This window comes from Hypanus sabinus, chromosome 2, assembly GCF_030144855.1.
Source record: "Hypanus sabinus isolate sHypSab1 chromosome 2, sHypSab1.hap1, whole genome shotgun sequence".
Taxonomy (NCBI): Eukaryota; Metazoa; Chordata; class Chondrichthyes; order Myliobatiformes; family Dasyatidae; genus Hypanus; species Hypanus sabinus.
The window spans coordinates 148416445-148436376 of record NC_082707.1 but is presented as its reverse complement, the minus strand read 5'-3'; the positions used below and the strand labels follow the sequence as shown (position 1 = coordinate 148436376).

Here is a 19932-nt window from a genome sequence, read left to right as displayed (position 1 = left end):
CCTAAACTAGTTGAAAAGCCAAATCAGGGAGGAGGGGGAAGTAATTTTCAGAAAATTTTAAAGTTATAATAAGTATTGGCATTGCTGCAGAGAAACAAGAAAAACTAAAACATTTTAATAGACTTTGAAATGCATTGTAATTTGTAATATCTATTTTAATTAGTCCTGAAAATAATCACAAACCACGTACATAAAGTATGTTTTGTTTTACTATGGATTAGAATTATCCCAGCAAAATATGATTATTTAGACATCACATGAAGACAAAACAAATGGTATTCTACAGCAAGCCTAGTTTAACAGCTATTTCTTGATTGAAACAGAAATGCAAAATAGTGAGGTGGATGAAGGACTGAATTATTGATGGTGACTTAAGTTTTCTGTTTTAAATTGTATGCGAATAGAGATTCGACAGCTGCTGCCAGTTTTAATGTATAGTGAGGTTGAATGCTACTAGTTTTGTTGTCATTAAATCCAGGCCTTGAGTTTTATTTTAAAGAAAGGCTATTAACCATTGTTTGTTAAATGATTCTCCCAAAATGTGAAGCTACTTGCAAATATTCAAAATAAGATTATTCATTCAGGACTAATTAAAAGTGGTTATATTTTTGAAAATAATGCATTTTTCATTGAGTTACTCAAACTACACAACTTAATGCAAGTTATGTTTTCATTTTAAAACTACTATATTTGTGCTGACTAATGCCAGATTCCAGACATTTTGGGATGGGCAAATACATCCAAGTAGAAACTTTTAAGGAATTCAGGGAGGGAGTGGAAAACTTGCGATAGTAAGCATGCATTTGAATTTTACACTTGGATCAAAGACATTATCCAAAGTAGAAATTTCCCTTGTCATTTGTACTTCAGGAATGTACATGACTACAGATGCAAACTTCCTCCCAATTGCTGCATTTTACAGCACAAATAAATGCTTGCAGATGTACATTTCACTTGGCACAGTTGGCAAATCTGCACACCTCTGCTGGAATTTCTCAACACAAGTGCCAGCAACTTTTCAGACTTCTATGCAAACACTGGAATACTGAACTTACAGGCCGAGTTCCAAGGGTAATTTAACAGTTAAGCTCCACAACTGGAATAATAGCAGAGAAACAACTTGGCAAGACATTGCTAGCAACCTGCTCTTCGATAATGTGCCACAGTTTTATACTGCTGTAGTAATATTAGTAGAATTCTAATTTGTTCTCTATTTCATTTAAATACGCAATTTGTTATTCACTTAAATGGTATCTTTTTTTAAAAAATGTCTTTTTAACCATTTCCTTGAAGCTTCAGATAATTGAGGTGCTCAATTAAGCCGAGATGGACTGGTCCTGACGTGTCCCAATTACAAGGGTAAGGACGGTGGTGGTGGTGGTGGTGGTGGCGGTGTGCGTGTGTGCGTGCGTGCGTGCGTGCGTGCGTGCGTGCGTGTGTGTGTGTGTGTGTGTGTGTGTGTGTGTGTGTGTGTGTGTGTGTGTGTGTGTGTGTGTGTGTGCCCAAGAACAATCATGGTCATGGAAAACCCAAGATCGCCTACTTCATGGCACGAAAACAAACGAACAATACACACAAAGTTAGAAGAGAGCAATTTCCCAAAAGAATTAAAACTTCTGATTCTCAAATATTGCAATTTACTTGTCAGCAGACTAAAACTCTCTCCATCCAAAAAGCACTCATTTTCCATCAAAAAACATTAAAATGAAATCCTTCATAGCTCAGTTGTAGTTATTAAACAGATTTTTAAAAAAAAACAAATTCACTTGGTGCTCAACTGCAGCACTGTTAGCAAGATGGAGAAAAAAATGTAAGCAAGTAATTCACCGACAGATAATGCTTGCAAACATCCATCCTCCATTAATAATGTAATAGCCTTCTGCTCAAATCACAATTCACACAGACTTGCAAACTGCTCCAATTAAGATTAATTGGATTTCATGCCTTACCTTTGATCTATAATCTGGCAATTTAAAAAAAAACTTAAAACATTTTTTTCAGGAGACCTGAGAGCATACACAATACAGAAATTAAAAAACAGGAAATCGTGATGCACGCTCCCTTCCTTCCCCAATTTTGCTTCAAAATCTATGGAAGATTCCTTGCCCTTCATTCCCTAGATTTAAAACATTGTAAAAGACGGAGTCCACTCAATTCAGCTGGCAAAGCAAACCCTCCCTTTTATGGGATGGCTCTGTGTTTCTTAAAAGGAACAATGCAGGGATTTGTCAACAACAAGGAAGAGAACTCAGTACAAGGTGAGTGAGAAAGACTACTAGAAGGGACTGAAAAAAATACTTTGCCAAAATGTGATATTCAAACCACCATTCAAAGACACCAGGAATCTATTGGCTGACTTATGGTTTCCGTACCTAAACTTTAAATAGAGAAAACTGAAAATGAAAATAGATCAAAGTAATATTAAGGACTATCAAAAAATCCAAGTGTTAGTTTAGTAGTAGAAACAATATGCATTTCTCCCTTAATAGGGTTAGTACAATAAAGTGTCTACCTGGATTACCATATATTTTAGCAGAGCATCAAGAAAATAGCTTGTAAGATCATCTTGTCCTTTATCTCCTGATTGTGGGGGGACAAGAGGAGTGATTTCTTCTGGAGTAACTTGAGCTGTCAGGAAAATATAAAAGTACAATACTAATCACGTGACACAATTTTTTGTGTATAGTGTAGTTAAAAGCCAAAATTTCATTTGACTAATTCTTATCACCAATAAATCTAACCTTAATATCAAAGTGATTATTGACCATTATGCTAACAACAGTAAGCGCAGTGTTAAATTATTGGTTTATATACTGCATCCAATAAATTGGTAATCTGTGGTTTGTATTAGATTTCCTCTCCAAGGCTGATGGCCAGTTATTTTGGTTTTGGTTCAGTTTTTTTTAAATTCCTGTGCAGTACTAAAATCACTTGGGGGACTGTTTTTAATTTGCATACAAGGAAATAAAAAATAAAAAAATAAAAATCTAATCCATTGATTTTATGGGATATTTGGGGGGAGGGAGAACAGAAAACAACAACTATATTGGATTTATCCTTTTTTATTGACTTTAGGAACTTTTCCATAGTATTTAGTCAGCATCATTAGTGTAACTATACTGAAAACACATGATAAGATGCATGTTTACTTCTGGACTGTTAATTTACTGCACTACAACCAAATATTAAACACTCACTGTGCTTGCTGCATTTTGAACTCTCAGCCATTTCTTAAATGACATGAAGCAAACCAATGGCTGAAGTTGCCTTTTATAATAACGGGAACTGCATAAGGAAGCAAAGATGCACTATCCAATTTAAACCACTGAACATATCAGCAAGTACATCACTATATCTACCGTCACTTCCTTGACCATTCCTACACTTCAAATCCTTCTTATAGATTACCTTTGTATCTAACCTTTACTGAGCAAACTTTCACCTAAACTCAACCCCCCTACAAATCCCTCTCTCATTCCTGAATGTATTGCTAGGTTTGTCACAACCATTCCAGCTCTGGAAGGTCAAAAATCACTGAACTCAAAGCCACTTCTGAAAAGACCAGTTTAAAGCAACATTGCAAAGGAATAGCCATGTTTTAATTATATTAAATTTCTCAAGTAATATTTCTTCAAATTTCTCCTTCTCACCAGATGGTCCCAATATTTCAAGAACGCTTTTTGAATATTTTCTCTCATGAATGGATGCTCTTGCCTCCCCTTTATTTCTGTACCTTCAATCATAATTTCTTCTCTCTTCTTATACAAAGCCTCTATTTTTGATAACATTCTTTTCTTTAATTATGAAAGTATTTATAACCTACTTTTAATGTAGGTTATACACCGACATTGCTTCTTTCTTCAAATATTTTCTGTCAGGATACACAACCATCTTAATTAACTTACTACTTATTAAAACTAGGTTACTTACTGAGTTAAAATTATAAGTTAATCAAATTAAACCTTTACCTTTACTTCATTTGCATCTTGCTTTTCACTGACAGAAAATGTGTTTCCATTTTAGAATGAACAGGGAAATTAGTTCTATTTAGTCTAGCCAGCAGCAAGTTACATAAGGAAGACAGAACAAATCTCTTTATTCAGATAAGTGTAAATATGGAATTTATTTAAGGCAAGCAAATGAACACTTAAGCAGGAGGTAAATGACAGCAAGAAAATTAAATGAGTAGTGGGTTGGTGGAGGATCAAGCATATATTATGTCACAGAAAGGAGATACACTCCAAGCCAAAATTGTCAACATAGCCATTATTTTAAATATCCACAATAAAAGACAAAGAACAACTTGAAGTTCTTCTGTTTCAATGTGCAGATTTACTACGATGTTGAATCACAAAATGAAACCCAATTTGACACTTGTGAAATAAGGCCAAGTGTAAATTGATTAGCTTATTATTACATAATCAGATGCTTTACCACAATTACTGTAGTTTTGAATCCACCATTGCACTTGTGATAGGATTTGTATTTATTGTTGTAATTGTACTGTATAAAAATAAGGTGGGGAAAAGAGCCCAAGTTCAAAAGGACTTGAAGGCCTTAACAATAAAATAATTCTTACTTTCCTGAAGATGAAGTGGAGAGTTAATTAGATTGTCTAGTGTTCGAGGCCCATGCTCAGATTGCAGAGTTGGAAAGCCAGGAATAAGACAGGCAAAAATCAGTAGTTGTTCTTCAGTGCAATTATGTTGGAGTGCTTGCATCCACAACAAAAAGAGGCGTACACCTTCCCTTCGAATCTGAATGGATAGGAAATACATTCAATATTATAGAAATTCAAATTAATGACATACAAAACTTAATAGTTTTCATAAATCAGTTAAATTTTAGGAAACACTGATTAAATAACAAATTAATTTCATATCAAAGTGAAATGTTTAAAGAGAAATTAAACTATATGTTGTTCATCGAAATGTCTATACTTACAGCAAAATTTAAAGGGACCAAATGCCCTGATATTACAGCATCTTAAAATATACATTTCAACATAGTTTTTGTTTACCACAAAATAAGACAAGCAATCTCTGAAGACGGAAATAGCTTCAGAATAACACAGTCAAAATGGTAAAATGTGGAACTTTTTCACCCCCATAATCAACATCAAAAGGACAAACGTGAAATAAATAAATATACAATTGCAAACCACATATTTCAGGACATTTCCAATCACATCTTAAAAACAGCTTTAAAACAAAACATGCAAAACCTTCAGCGAGTTCCCAACATGAAGGAGTTTCTTTAAAATCAAGCCTGCAAAACAAAAAAAAAGCAAATTTGCAACACTGAAAAAAGCATACACATTTTGGGGACATATTGTTTAAGCTCTCGGTCAGACTTGATAACTGCTTATAATCAAGTCTTTGGCATTTACTCATTTACTCTTGGTGACCTTTGTACCCTTTGACATCTTTTTACTGCCAAAAGGAAAAGGAGAGATCACCACACATGCAAAATATTGTGGCCTTAGAATTCTTGCTTTCTATTTAAAAAAAAGCATGATTCATTTAACTTTTTAAAATACTCTATTTCTTTTTGCACAGTTCAAATACTTGATCAAAAATTGTCTGAAAGATAGAAACCTATAAGTATAGTAAATATAAATGAACAGATTTACAAAAGCAACTTTCCTTTATGATTAGCAAGTCCTTTATGGCTCACAAGTAAATAATATCATTAATTTGATCTGATTAACAGTTAACACTAGTATGGGAACTAATGAACTACATCAATTATCTTCATTAAAGATTTATACTGTGGCTAAATGAAGGAATGTAATTTGTGCTTTCAGATTTGTCATTATTTATGGTTGTGTTTGTACTGAACTGCTATACAATGCTTACTTTCTCTAAGTAGCTGATTCATGATTATGCAAATAAATAATCTAGTACATATAAGGTTACCTATACTGTGGAACTGCCATCTCGTCTGAATTCTTTCTGGAAGATGCTGCAAAATTTTCTGTAAAATAAGTTCAATTCGGATCACTGTTTGTCTTTAAAGAAAATAATGTGCTCATAGAAACTTTATTCGCAAGTTCTCATAGAAAGTGCAGCTTCACCAAGAAAAACTGCAGAGAAGTGGAAGATTTTTACCTTTAGTATAAAGCTTAATCCAAAAGTGCAGGAGCAAGTAGAAAATAAATTCAATGGTACATATCTAAAAGGGTAAATTGTGGTTAAGCAGTAATTTTTAGAAAACTATAAAGTAACTTTTGGTGAACATATTTACATTTGCATAGTAAGTACACAATTAGAGTAAGTAAACTCCAAGTACTGAAATAAAATCTGTCCAGATTGTACAGAGGGTCATTCTCAGCCAGCTACTATGAGATCTCTGAAACAAAAACTACATCAAGTTAGTTTTCCAAGACCTAAAAACATTTATGTCTGGCAATGATCAGAAACATTACTCAAAGCCCACAAATAGTCACTACTTTATCAATTCCCATCAGTAAATGTAGCTTCTGAAGTTGATCTTAAATCATATTTGTCTTTAAAGAATATCACTCCACATGATCATATAACACTTATGGATATATTTCACGATTAGACATTGAATACTTAAGCATTAATATTATTCATAATGGCAAACAGTAGATATTTTGAGTAAAAAACCATTTATTCTTTTGTCAAGAAAAAACATCCAACACGCTTCCAAAGTTAAGATTCTACTATGTAGTGACATAGAACATTACAGCAGAGTTCAGGCCCTTTGGCCAATAATGTCTTGCCAACCTTTTAACATACTCCAAGATCAATCTATTTCTTCTCTCCCACACAGCTTTTCAATTTTTTTTCAATGCAACTATCTAAGAGTCTTTTAAATGCACCTAATGTATCTGCCTCTATCACCATCGCCAGCAATGTGTTCCACACATATACCATTCTGTGTAAAAACTTCAGATGACATTCTCCCTAAACATTCCTCCATTCACCTTAAAATAATACCTTCTTGTATTAGTCATTTCTGCCCTGGGAAAATTGCACTGGCTGTTCATGGTGTCTAAGCCTGTTATACACCCCTATCATGTTACCTCTCATACTCCTTTGCTCCAAAGAGAAAAATCCTACCTTGCTCAATCTTTCCCTATATGACATGCACTCTAATCCATGTAGTATGCTGGTAAATCTTGGCATCCTCTCCAAAGCTTCCACATCCTTCTTATAATGAGGCAATCAGAACTGAACATAATATTCCAAGTGTGATCTAACCAGAGTTTTGTAGAGTTACAACATTACCCCTTGGCTCTTGAACTCAACCCCGTGACTAATGAAGCCTAACACATAGCTCGCCCTGTTAACCACCCAATCAATTTGTGTGGCAACTTTTAGGGATCTATGGACGTGGACCCCAAAATCACCCAGCCATTAACCTTGTACTCTGCCTTCAAGTTCAACCTTTCAAAGTGAATCACTTCACACTTTTCTGGATTGAACTCCACCTGCCACTTCTCAGCCTAGCTCTGCATCCTATCAATGTCATGTTATAACATACGATAACCTTCTACACTATCCACAACACACCAACTTCTGCATCATTTGCAAACTTGTTAACCCCCACCTTCTTCTTGCTCAAAGTCATTTATAAAAATCACAAAAGCAAGCGTCCAAGAACAGATCCCTGTGGAATCTGTTCACCAACTTCTGGACAGGATACGCTCTATCTATTACCTGCTATGGGCAAGTCAATTCTGAATCACATAGCCAAGTTTCCCTGGGTTCCACGCCTGCTGAATTTCTGAATAAGCCTACAATGGGGAATCTTATCAAAAGCCTTAATGAAATCCATAAACACCAAATCCACAGCCCTATCTTCATCAATTTGTTTGTCACTGCCTCAAAGAATTCAATCAGGCTCGCGAGGCATATTTGCCCCTGATCTCAAAGCCATGCTGACTACCTCTAATCAGACTATGCTTTTCCAAACGCTCAACAATCCTGTCTCTAAGAATCCTCTCCAATTGTCTGACTATCACTGATGTAAGTCTCAATAGTCTCCAATTTCCAAGATTATCCCTATTACCGATCTTGAACAAAGAAATAACATTTGCCAGCCTCCAACCTTTGTATTTCTCCTGTGAACAATGAGGCTGCAAAAATCATTCCCAAAGTTGCAGCAATCTCTTCCCCCACTTTCTGTAGTAAACAAAGGTATATTCCCTCCAACCCCAGGGACTTAGCTTTCCTAATTTTTTCAAAATTTCCAGCAGATCTTCTCAACGCTGACACATTCTAGCATATTAACCTGTTCTATGATATTCTCACATTCATCAAGGTGCCTCTCACTGATGACTACTGAGGCAAAGTATTCATTAAGGACCCTTCCTCTTTTATCCCTGATCAGTCTTACTCTCATTTTAGCCATCCACTTGTTCATCATGCATGTGAAGAATGCCTTGGGGTGTTCCTTATTTTCACTTGCCAAGGTCTTCTCATGTCTTGTTCAAGCTCTTGTAACTCCCTTCACAAGTTCCTTCCCGGTTACTTTATAACTCTGAAGTCTGATCCTTGCTTCCTAAATCTCAAGTTTCTTTCTTCCCCTTGACTAGCTGCTCCACATCTCGTCAACTATGGCTCCTTAACTGTACCATCCTCAATGGAGCAAACCCATCCAGAATGTAATGCAAATGCTCCCTAAGCAACCTCCACATTTCTGTTGTACATTTCCCTGAGTACATCTCTTCCAAATTTACACTACCAAGTTCATGCCTAGTAACATATTCCATCCTCTCCCAATTAAATACTTCTGCAGAACATCTGCTTGTGTATATACTTAAGGCAGAAGTTGATCATTTCCTGATTGGTCAGGGGGCATCAAAAGATATGGTGAGAAGGCAGGAGTATGAGGTTGAGTGGGATCTGGGATTAGCCATGATGGAATGACGGAGCAGACTCGTTTGGCTGAATGGCCTAATTTTGCTCTTGTGTCTTATGGCTCCTATCCCTGTCTAAAGCTACGCTAAAGGTTAGGTAGTTGTGGTAATCATCTCTGAAATATACACAAGAGATCAATCACCTGACCAGGTTCATTGCTGAGCACTAGATTCAGTATGATCTCTCCTTTGGTCAGCCTGTCCACATATCTTGTCATCTCAACTTCAGCTTTAAATATTCATAGGAATATTTAATATTATTATTTAAACACGTGGAACTGAGGATAGATTACAAATATAATTGAAAAAAGCAAATATTTATACTAATGATGTCTCTGCTTAAGTTTGCAACTCACTTGCAAGCTAGAGAGGATGTGGTTTCAAGTACTGTTGTGCAGACTTAAACAAAAATCTAAGCTCATTGTTAAAGAGAAATACAAAGTATGTGCAGTACTTTCAAATGCGTCAGCTTTTGTATAGTATCTCTATCAATAGAACCAAAAAATACCATAAACTATAATGCAAAGCATTTGGCAAATCATACTGCATCACTGGAGAGAGCAAGCCAGTCAACATTTTGGGTCATTGATCTTTCAAAAGAACTGAAAATTGAGAATAAAGTACAGGTAAATTGTGTGCGGGCATGGTATGGAGAAAAGGAAATGTCTAGTAAGGTGCAAACCAAACTTGTAGAGAAGAGTGCGGGCAAGAGAGAGGGCACAAGCAAGAGAAGGAGAAGAGACTTCAGAGAAGGTGCAGAAAAGGTCCACCAGGATGTTGCATGATTTGGAGAGTTTTACACATAAAGAGAGGTTAGAAAAAGTCAGATTGTTTTCTCTGGGCTGATTGGAGGGTGAGAGATTAACCTCAGAAAAATACAAAATTATGAGTGGTAATGATAGAATAAATAATCAAAGGTCAAATACTAGAGGGCATAGGTTCATGGTGAAAGGGGAAAAGATGGAAGTAGATTTGCGAGGCAAGTTTTAATTTTTTTTAAAAATCACAAAGAACGGCAAGTGCCCAGGTTGCAAGCCAGGGTAGGTGGTAGAAGCAGATGCAATGCAATGTGTAAGAAGCATTTGAAGGGACACAAAAGTGGTGGGGAGTAGCAGTGTATGGAGCACATGCTGACAAATGGGATTAATTCAGATTTATATCGTGTTTGGTGCAAACAGGGCAAGCTGAAAGGCCTGATCTTATATTACACTATTCTAGGCTCTTTTTAAAAAAAGAGCAAGAGAAAAATAGTAGAGAAAAGAGAATACCTTAAATAATTAAATTCAGTATTAAGTTTTGATTGTTATTTTCCACTTGACAAAAGATATGAGGTGGCAAGCACTTGTTAGAGCAATGCAGGAAGTGGAAGACAGAGTTTAGAGTGGGCGCAGTTCAGCAAACTGCCTGTCACAGCACTCCATCATCTTTCATATTTTTTTGCCACAACTTAAGCATTCCAAGAGACTAATATCTCCACAACTCTTGACTACTCTTGCATCACTACTAACTATTCCCCTTCTCACTGCACTTTCCCAGTCACCAAAAAAATGCAACACCTGATTTTTTATTCAGTCTACATTTGGTACCCTTGATGTTGTTGTCTGTGTTAGAAAATTCAAATGTAAATTGGACAACCACTTTGCAGTACACTTCCATTCAGTCCATAAGGATGACATCGAGATTCCTTTCTCCTGTCACTGTAATTTTCTGTCCTGCTCATATTTTATCCTCTGCTTTCACTACAACATTAATCCTATAAAGACTGGGGAATCAGTACCTCACCTTTCATCTGGTAGTCACTGAAACTTAATTTCAAACTTGACAATTTCAGGTAATCTTCTCTCCTCATTTCCATTTCTCCATAGATGTGGTATAGTTATTTCAATTTGTTTCATTTTTCTATTGATGCCTTTTAAAAGCAATTGTCTTTAAGACAATGGTCAGTACCTTTATTCTGTTCTTCTACATCACTGCAACATAAAAGTCAATTTTCTTCCAACTTATTTATGTTGGCAGATCCTTAACCAAAAGAATTTTTTTTTCTCTTCCCCACAAAGACTGTTTGACCTGATGCTTCTTCTAACATTTTCTGTTTTAATTTGTGTCAATAAGCCAACCAAAGCATGTTCTTTTTCTTCAGTGGTCCCTCAGGGTCATGGACGATTTGGTTCTTTTCATGTTTTGTGGACTCCGAGACAATTATTGAGGACAATGAAGGAAGTGCAGAATCTTCTACAGAAGATCTAACACAGCAAATTTACCGGTTGTGCACAGAGTTTTGTGTGCTTCTGATATGTGGACTCCACAATCTCAATATCGTGCAAATGCTCCTTCTCCACTTGATGATCCAAAATTTCGTCAAGCTAGTATTTCCGAAAAGTCAGTCAGAATATTGCATCTTTTCAAGTCTGCTTGAAAATGTCTTCCCATGACAGTACTTCCAATATTGCTTTAGGAGTTTGATACTGGATGTCTGACTACATGACCTGTCCAATGTAGCCAGTTGTGCAATTAGGTCCTTAAAACTGGAGATACATTTGAATAACAAATCTATCTGACAGAAGTCATAAGCAGTCGAGTTATCATTTATTTCCATAAATTAAAATATTTTAAATTATCAAGAGAAGATTTTGGAGTCCCAATTCAAAGTTATTAATTTAAGGTAACCTTCCTCATTTTCAAAAAAAAAACTTTAAAGGAAACAAAGCAACAACAAAATAGTACAACATAACAAAGCTGCTTAAGCTTCAAAGAACAAATTTAGTTTGGTAATAGCACTGGGCTCATGGGATTTAGTTAGGAAATCCTTTGTTTCAAATGAGGGGTATAAAATAAAGCCACGTAAAAGTATAGGTACACATAAATACTGACACTCTTATGGGTTCTGAGCACCTGACTTAACAACACCACCCCTACATACAAATGAGTTCCCATATTATTAAATTCAAAAATCCTATGTACATAAACAGGTTGTTTCCTATAACCAGCAGAATTATTTTCCCTTCTCTCCCACACATACACTTCCAGTAATTCTTTGCTCTTATCAGGCATGTATGTTTTTGATGCAATTCATTGCACTACTGATTAGGTATGGTCACCCTACCAAATGATTTTTGTGTACTTTCCAATTAATATTCAAAATTGACATTTGAACATCTACTTGTTTATAAATGTTTATTTGTATAATAAAATATTTCTTAACAAAATCTGTCAGCACAACAATGAATGGTTTAGGTTTCCAAAAGCCTAAATTTCAGCGGAGAAAATCAAATAGATAAGATTTCATTGTTTTAGTCTTGGTGCTAAAATCAGAAACAGTTTTCCCAAAGGGTCACACCCTACCCTCCAGCATTCATTTAACATATACATAACTCTATTATGGGCACAGCAACACTAGCTGAATACACACAAATTCAGTTCTAGGTCAAAAACTCGTTTACCATTTGATCCTTCCTTTACCCAATTTAAATTAAAATTCAGTATTTTAGAAAGCATTAATAATTTGAAACACAATAATTATAGGAAGTACAACAAGCCAATGAAAAGTGGTGGATATAGTCCCGTCCATTACAGGAAAAGCCCTCCCAACTACTGAACCCATCTACAAGGAATGCTGCCACTAGAAAGCAGCATCCATTATCAAAGGACCCCAGTCATCCAAGTCATGCTGTCTTCCCGCTGCAGCATTGGAAGGAGGTACTGGAGCCTTAGTCCCACACCACACGGTTCAGGAAGTTAACCATCAGCTATGAGGCCCCTAAACCAGCATGGATAACTTAACTCACCACTACACTGAACTGATTTCAAAACCTATGGACTCACTTTTAAGGATCTAAACATGTTCTCAACTTTCTAGCTCTATCTTATATTTATTATCATTTGTTTTTATCTGATTGCACAGTTTGTCTTCTCTTACACATTAGTTGTTTGCCCATCTTCGTTTGTGTAGCTTTCATTAATTTTATTCTGTTTCTTCGTATCTGCGAATACCCACAAGAAAATGAATCTCAGGGTAGTATTTAGTGACAGATACAATCAGTCCTCTTTATCCGCGGGTCCCACGTGCGTGGAATCAATCAAATGCGAATCAGGAAAACCTGGAAGATCTCTGTCCAGCACTCGTTGTTTGAGCATTGTTTGCCTGGCGTCTCGTTTGGTCACTACTTGTGTTGCATTTAAGGCTAGTAAAGGATGGCTGGCTAACTATGTAAAGTGCTACAGCCTCAAGAACTTACAGGTCATGGGAGAATCGGGATTGGCTACTGCCAAGGCAGCATCAGCGTTCCCAGAAAAGCTACGATGGTTGCGTCTGTACTGAACATGTGCAGACTTTTTTTTGTCATTATTCCCTAAACAATATAGTATAACAACTATTTACATTGTATTAGGTATTATAAGTAATCTAGAGATGATTTAAAGTATACAGGAGGATGTATGTAGGTTATATGAAAATACTACATCATTTTATATAAGGAACTTGAGCATCCACTCTTTTTGGTATCCGCAGGGGGTCCAGGAACCAATCCCCCGCGGATAAGGAGGGCCGACTGTACATTATTTATGTCACGACAATATATGACAATAAAATTACTTCGAACTTTGAAGGATAATATCCATAATACTGCAAGTACTAACTTGCACTCAAGTACTAATAATATACATTTTAAGCTTTTATTTTCAAGATGTGTAGATAAACTCCCCCCAATGATTAAGAAAATACTAAATAATCACTATAAAGAAATGGAATTCTATGAAACATTTACAGTTATGCATGAAAACTTTTTGTGGGGTACTTATGGAAGGGAAGAAGTTTCATTTGGTGTAAAAGGAGAAAAGTTTTCCAGGGCCAGTTGGCACCTGGTAATGACAAATTGGACCCAATGAAATATAGGAAAACTTATAATAGCTGATCTCTTGTACATCAGATATATTGGTTTAATAGCAAAGAATATTAGATGCAATCAGTATAAATACTGTTTTTCAAAGGACTGAGTGGGTAGTGTTTTGCTCCATGGAATCAAGTGTACATTCTTTTAATGATATATAAAACCATAAAATCAATGTAAGTACGTTAATGTTCACATTGAAAAGTGATTTGCTTTGCTCTTTAGTCCTTAAATCCATTGTTGCCCATCACCTGCTGTCCTCCAAACTCATTGCATGCTTTATCTTATTAAATTTCAGGTATCACACTATTGCACAGAGTTATTAGCTTAGTAGTTTCAACATAAAACAAGTTACGTTAACATATTTCATTTCAAATTTCAAAGGACATTTATTATCAAGAATGTATAAATTATGTAACATTCAGATTTGTTTGCTAAAGGTAGCCACAAAGCAAAAATCCCGAAAGAACCAAATTAAAGAAAAAAAATGAAAGACCAACACCAGAATGTAAGAGAAAGCAAAAAAAGCACAAATCTTGAAAACAAATAAAGTGAAGTATAAAAGTCCAAACCAAAACTGAGTCCTCACAACACTTATCAGTTCATCATTTTCGTGGACATGGAGCACAGCAGGTGGAGAATTACAATATCAGCATTATGTTCATAAAATATGTAATTACACAATACAGGTTGAAATTCTTGGAAAGGCAGGTCTGTCAGCATTTATAAAAGAGCAGGCTGACATTTGAAATGTTTAAAGTAATTCAATAAAAGCCAGGCCTTTAAAGATATGGTACATTTTCATACGTATACACTTCAAGTTAAAGCACTCTTGATGCATACATAAAAAGTTGAAATGATCATAATGTTCAAGGGCACTAAGACCGGCTCATGAAGAGATGCAGAATGGAGGAGAAATTACGATAATAAGCAGGTAGATGGTATTAGTGTGGAGTGACATTATGGTCAGCACATGCTGCAGATCAAGAGTTTGCTCCTGTGTTGCAGTTTTTTTTATTCTATGTTCTAAGTGGACATCAGAATAAATGAAAACAAATGGACGAGAGAAAGTGTTAACTGAGTGCCCATCAACCTATGTTATTCCAATGAGCTGTTTCACCCTCCTCTTCCTGTGAAAATGAATGCAGTATCACAATCAGTCTTTCTCTCTACAGGTGCTAGGTACTTTCAACATGTCTTTATTTTACATTTTCAGACTTCCACATTTATTTTGTTGTTTAGATGTATTCCATTCATAAGTTTCCAAAGTCTCCAAATCTCAATGTCAAAAGAAAAAATGTCAACTAAAATACTATATATAAATTTTTGAGAAAAGGTACTTTCTGGGATTAACAAAAACCTGTTCAAGTCAGTGTGCAGTTGGAAATAGACTTGCTTACAAGATTTTGAATATTGTGCAATGACTATAGATGGTTTTGTAAGCATATGTTTATATAACTGAATGATTACAACGAAACAACATAGTGAGCTAACCTGTGAGCTAATCATCCTGCTAAAAATACACACCCTATGATCTCCCCATGTCTGTACTAACTGTACGCTGTGGACATTACAATTTGAGAGGGGGAAGCACAAGTCATATGTATCAGTATTGCAATGGACTAAAGGGAATTACAGAGGTGTGAGAGAGGAGCTTGTCCAGGTGGATTGGAGTAGGATACTGGCAGGGATGACAGCAGAGCAAAGGTGGCTTAAGTTCACAAGGTGCAGGATAATATGTCCCACAGAAGAAGTTGTTCTCAAGTGGCACTCAAAACACTTCATTATTGTTCAGGACAGCACCACCGAGGCAGGTTACAGGATGATGGTGGTTGCCATAAAGCCTGTGGGGAATCAACTTCCAGAGATGTTGAAGAAATCAGTTAGATGCATCCAATTCCAACTTATCTTAAATCACTATACATAATACCATGGGAAATCAAACAGATATAGAATACAACTATGAACCATTTTAACATGAAATCAACAAAATTAAGTTAGCATTTTCAGTACCTGAATACCTATTTTAAGTTTTAACGAGAGTATAATGCAAAAAGAAGTAGCACAATACTGAGAAATTTAAAAAGTGTAGACAGTATTCACTATCTTTGCCAATTAGGAATGAATTGCATTTTGATATGCATAAAACCTGAGTGCCTCATGAAGTCAAATAAATAAATCCCTTTTGAAATAAAATATTAACATTTACAAGTTTCTAGCATTCTTACCTCAAAAATAAAAAGAATAGAGTCCAATTCTTCCCTCTGTGATTTATGACCTGAAACAACATCAAATACACCAGATTACTTTGCAAAATATTTTGGTAGCTAGGATTTACTAGCTACTAGACATTTATTCTGCACAGTTGAATGGTGCAATGTAAAACACTATAAATTATGGCACAATGATTTATCCTTGGAAGATTTTGCCAGAATGTTGTTAGTGTTTGTAGTTTAAAATTCAAATGAAATCTGCAAACTGTTGCGAGAATGCCAATTTTGTTTGGCACATAGGGAGAACCAATTATAGTTTCGTTATAACCAAATGATGAAGTTATGATGAGAAGTTGTGTTTGGTAGTTGCACATTCATCACGAACCATTTGATCACTCTCTCTTGACATCCAAGTTATGCCACACTGGAAGTACTGCAGATCAAAGTACTATAAGCTTTCAATTTTTAATTCAGTAGAGTGTGCTAGCCCTGGCTAACAATGATGAAAAAGATGGTTCTGTTCATCAACACTAAACATCCACTTTTTAATTCACGCATGTTGTGTGCCCTGACGTGTACCTTTAGGATTTTTCTTTATGATTTCTGCTTCCAGCAGATGTTTGTTGCTTCTTAATTTAGTGCTAAAAAGCAGTCATGTGAGAACTATTGCCATATTAAAAGAAAACTTTTAGGGATTAAAAGGATAAAACATTAGCTTGCTCAATGCAACATATTCCCTAGTAAGCAGTCGTGGAAAGTTATAAAATTTAGATCAGATAGCTTGCTTTTATTTTCTTCAATATATTTTAATTTAGGAGTGTGAAGTTCATGAAAATAAGATAATTAATCCATATTACGCATTTGTTTCCAATCTCCTTATAAATGTTAACTTTCTTTCCCAATATGAAGAATTTTAGAGTTGTATACCTGGTTCATAAATGAACCTTTGAAATGGGATTAAACACTCTTTCATACATTAAATTTCATGAACTTTAACAAATAGACACTTAAAATGTAAACAAGATTTTCCATTCTCACAATTATAATTTATGGAGTAATATGGCATAAGTGAAACAGGACCAATGTTATCAAATGAGTTACATATTTTGATCTGCCACTTTTACAAGCATACCTGCGATAAAATCGACAGATTTATGATTGTCCAACCTATGTATTCAAAGTTTAGCCCCTCAAAGATTTAGTCAATTCTGTACTTGAGTACAGAATTATTGTTGGAAAACAAAACTAAGCAGAAGGGGGGGAAATAGCTATGATCTTTGAATCCTCTTTGGCTGCAGGGGAAGTGCCGGAGGACTGGAGAATGGCAAATGTAGTTCCTTTGTTTAAAAAAGGTAATAGGGAGAAACCTGGGAACTATAGACCAGCAACACACACAAAATCCTGGTAGAACACAGCAGGCTAGGCAGCATCTATCAGTGAGTCTTACATCGGTGGTATGCAAACTACTGGAAAGGATTCTTAAGGATAGGATCAACAAGTATTTGGAGAAGTACAGTCTACCCATGGGTAGTCAACATGGCTTTGTGAAGGGAAGATCGTGCCTCATGAGCCTGATTGAGTTTTTTGAAGAGGTAACAAAAGAAATTGATGAGGGTAGGTCAGTGGGTGTGATCTACATGGACTTTAGCAAAGCATTTGACAAGGTCCCTCATGAGGGACTCATCCAGAAAGTCATGAGGCATGGGATAAGTGGAACCTTGGCTGTTTGGATAAAAAAATTGGCTTAAAGGAAGAAAACAGAGGGTAGTTGTGGAAGGAAAGTATTCTGCCTGGAGGTCGGTGACTAGTGGAGTGCCACAGGGATCTGTCCTGGGATACCTGCTATTTGTGATTTTTATAAATGACCTGGATGTAGGGGCGGAAGGATGGGTGAGTAAGTTTGCAGATGACACGAAGATTGGAGGAGTTGTGGATGGATCTGTAGGTTGTCAAAGGTTACAAGAGGATAGATAGGCTGCAGAGTTGGGCAGAAAAATGGCAAATGGAGTTCAATCCAGACAAGTGTGAGGTAATGCATTTTGGAAGGACAAACCAGAAGACTGAGTACAGGATTAATGGTCAGTTACTTAAGAGTGTGGATGAACAAAGGGACCTTGGGGTTCAAATCAATACATCCCTCAAGGCTGCTGCACAGGTTGATAGGGTAGTTAAGAAGACCTATGGGGTGCTAGGCTTCATTACCAGGTGGATTGAGTTCAAGAGTAGAGAGGTCATGTTGCACCTCTACAAATCTCTGGTGAGACTGCACTTAAGAGTATTGTGTTCAATTCTGGTCACCTCATTATAGGGAGGATGTGGAAGCTATGGAGAGGGTGCAGAGGAGATTTACCAGGATGTTGCCTGGTTTGGAGAACAAGTCATATGAAACAAGGTTAGCAGAGCTGGAACATTTCTCTTTGGAGCATAGAAGAATGAGAGGGGACTTGATAGAGGTCTACAAGATTATGAGAGGCATAGATAGGGTGGATAGTCAGTAACTGTTTCCCAGGGCACCAATAGCAAACACCAGAGGGCATATGTACAAAATTAAGGGAGGGAAGTTTAGGGGAGACATCAGAGGTAAGTTGTTTTTTTTTGTTGTTGTTTTTTAAAAACACATAGGGTTGTGAGTGCCTGGAATGACTTGCCAGGGATGGTGGTGGAGGCTAAAACATAAGGGTATTTAAGAGCCTCTTGGACAGGCACATGGATGAAAGAAAAATGGAGGGTTATGGGGTAGTGTGGCTTTAGTACTTCTTTTTAAAGGATTATATGGGTTGGCACAACATGGAGGGCTGAAGGGCCTGTACTGTGCTGTAGTGTTCTATGGTTCTATATCATTATAAGACCATAAGCTATAGGTGTGGAATTAGGCTATTTGGCCCATCGAGGCAATCTACCATTTCATCATTGCTAATCCACTTCTCTCTCAGCCCCATCTCCTGACTTCTCCCAATAGCTCTTCATGCATGACTAATCAAGACTCTATTAACCTCTGCCTTAAATATATCCAATAACATGATCCGCACAGACACCTGTGACAAATTCCACAGCTTCAACACTCACAGGTGAGAGAAATTCCTCATCCTCATTCTAAATGGATATCTTTCTATTCTGAGTCTATGCCCTCTGGTCTTGGACTCCCTCACCATAGCAAACATACTCTCCAAATCTACTTGATGGAGGCCTTTCAACATTTGATAGGTTTCATTGAGATCCTCCCTCATTCTTCTGAATTCCAGTGAGCAGAAGCCCAAAGCCAAACACTCCTCATATGAGAAGCCTATCAATCCCGGAATCATTTTCGTAGCCTCCTTTGAACCTTCTCCAATATCAGCACATCCTTTCTTAAATAAGGAGTCCAAAATTGCTTGCTCACCATACTCCAAGTGAGGCCCCTAGCGCCTATTCTAACCCTCCTGAAATGAATGTTAACATTGCATTTGCCTTCTTCACCACTGACTCACCTTCAAATGAAACTTCAGGGAATCTTGCATGAGCACACCCAAGTCCCTTTGCACCTCTGATGTTTCAATTTTTTCTCCATTTAAAAAAAAGTCTACGCTTTATTTCTTCTACCAAACTGCATGACCATGCACTTTACAACACTGTATGCCATTTAGCACTTCTTTGCTCATTCTCCCAATCCGTCTAAGTTCTTCTGTAGCCCCTCTGCTTCCTCGACACTACCTGTCCCTCCACCTACCTTCATATTGCCCACAAACTTGGCCACAAAGCCATCAATTCCTTCATCCAAATCATTGACATATAATGTAAAAAACAGTCCCAACATAGAACCTTATGGAACACCACTAGTCACTGACAACCAACCAGAAAAGGCTCCTTTTATTGCCAGTATTTGCCTCCTACCAATCGGCCAATGTTCTAACCATGCTGGTAGCTTTCCTATAATACCACGGGCTCTGAACTTGTTAAGCAGCCT

The 19932-nt window shown here is 36.5% G+C and overlaps 1 protein-coding gene across 4 annotated transcripts in view; it reads right to left on the bottom strand.

Moving 5' to 3' along the window:
* ralgapa1 (Ral GTPase activating protein catalytic subunit alpha 1) overlaps positions 1-19932 on the bottom strand; it is a 218052-nt gene that overhangs the window by 169831 nt on the left and 28289 nt on the right. For 3 of the 4 annotated variants that reach the window (XM_059956726.1, XM_059956722.1, XM_059956707.1), the window contains exons 3-7: positions 16005-16054; positions 5919-5976; positions 5225-5268; positions 4580-4757; positions 2513-2628 (exon numbers count right to left, since the gene is read on the bottom strand). In XM_059956726.1, coding sequence (XP_059812709.1) covers positions 2513-2628; positions 4580-4757; positions 5225-5268; positions 5919-5976; positions 16005-16054 — 446 coding nt within the window. The remainder of the gene's footprint in view (positions 1-2512; positions 2629-4579; positions 4758-5224; positions 5269-5918; positions 5977-16004; positions 16055-19932) is intronic. The other variant, XM_059956714.1, reaches the window with a different exon arrangement.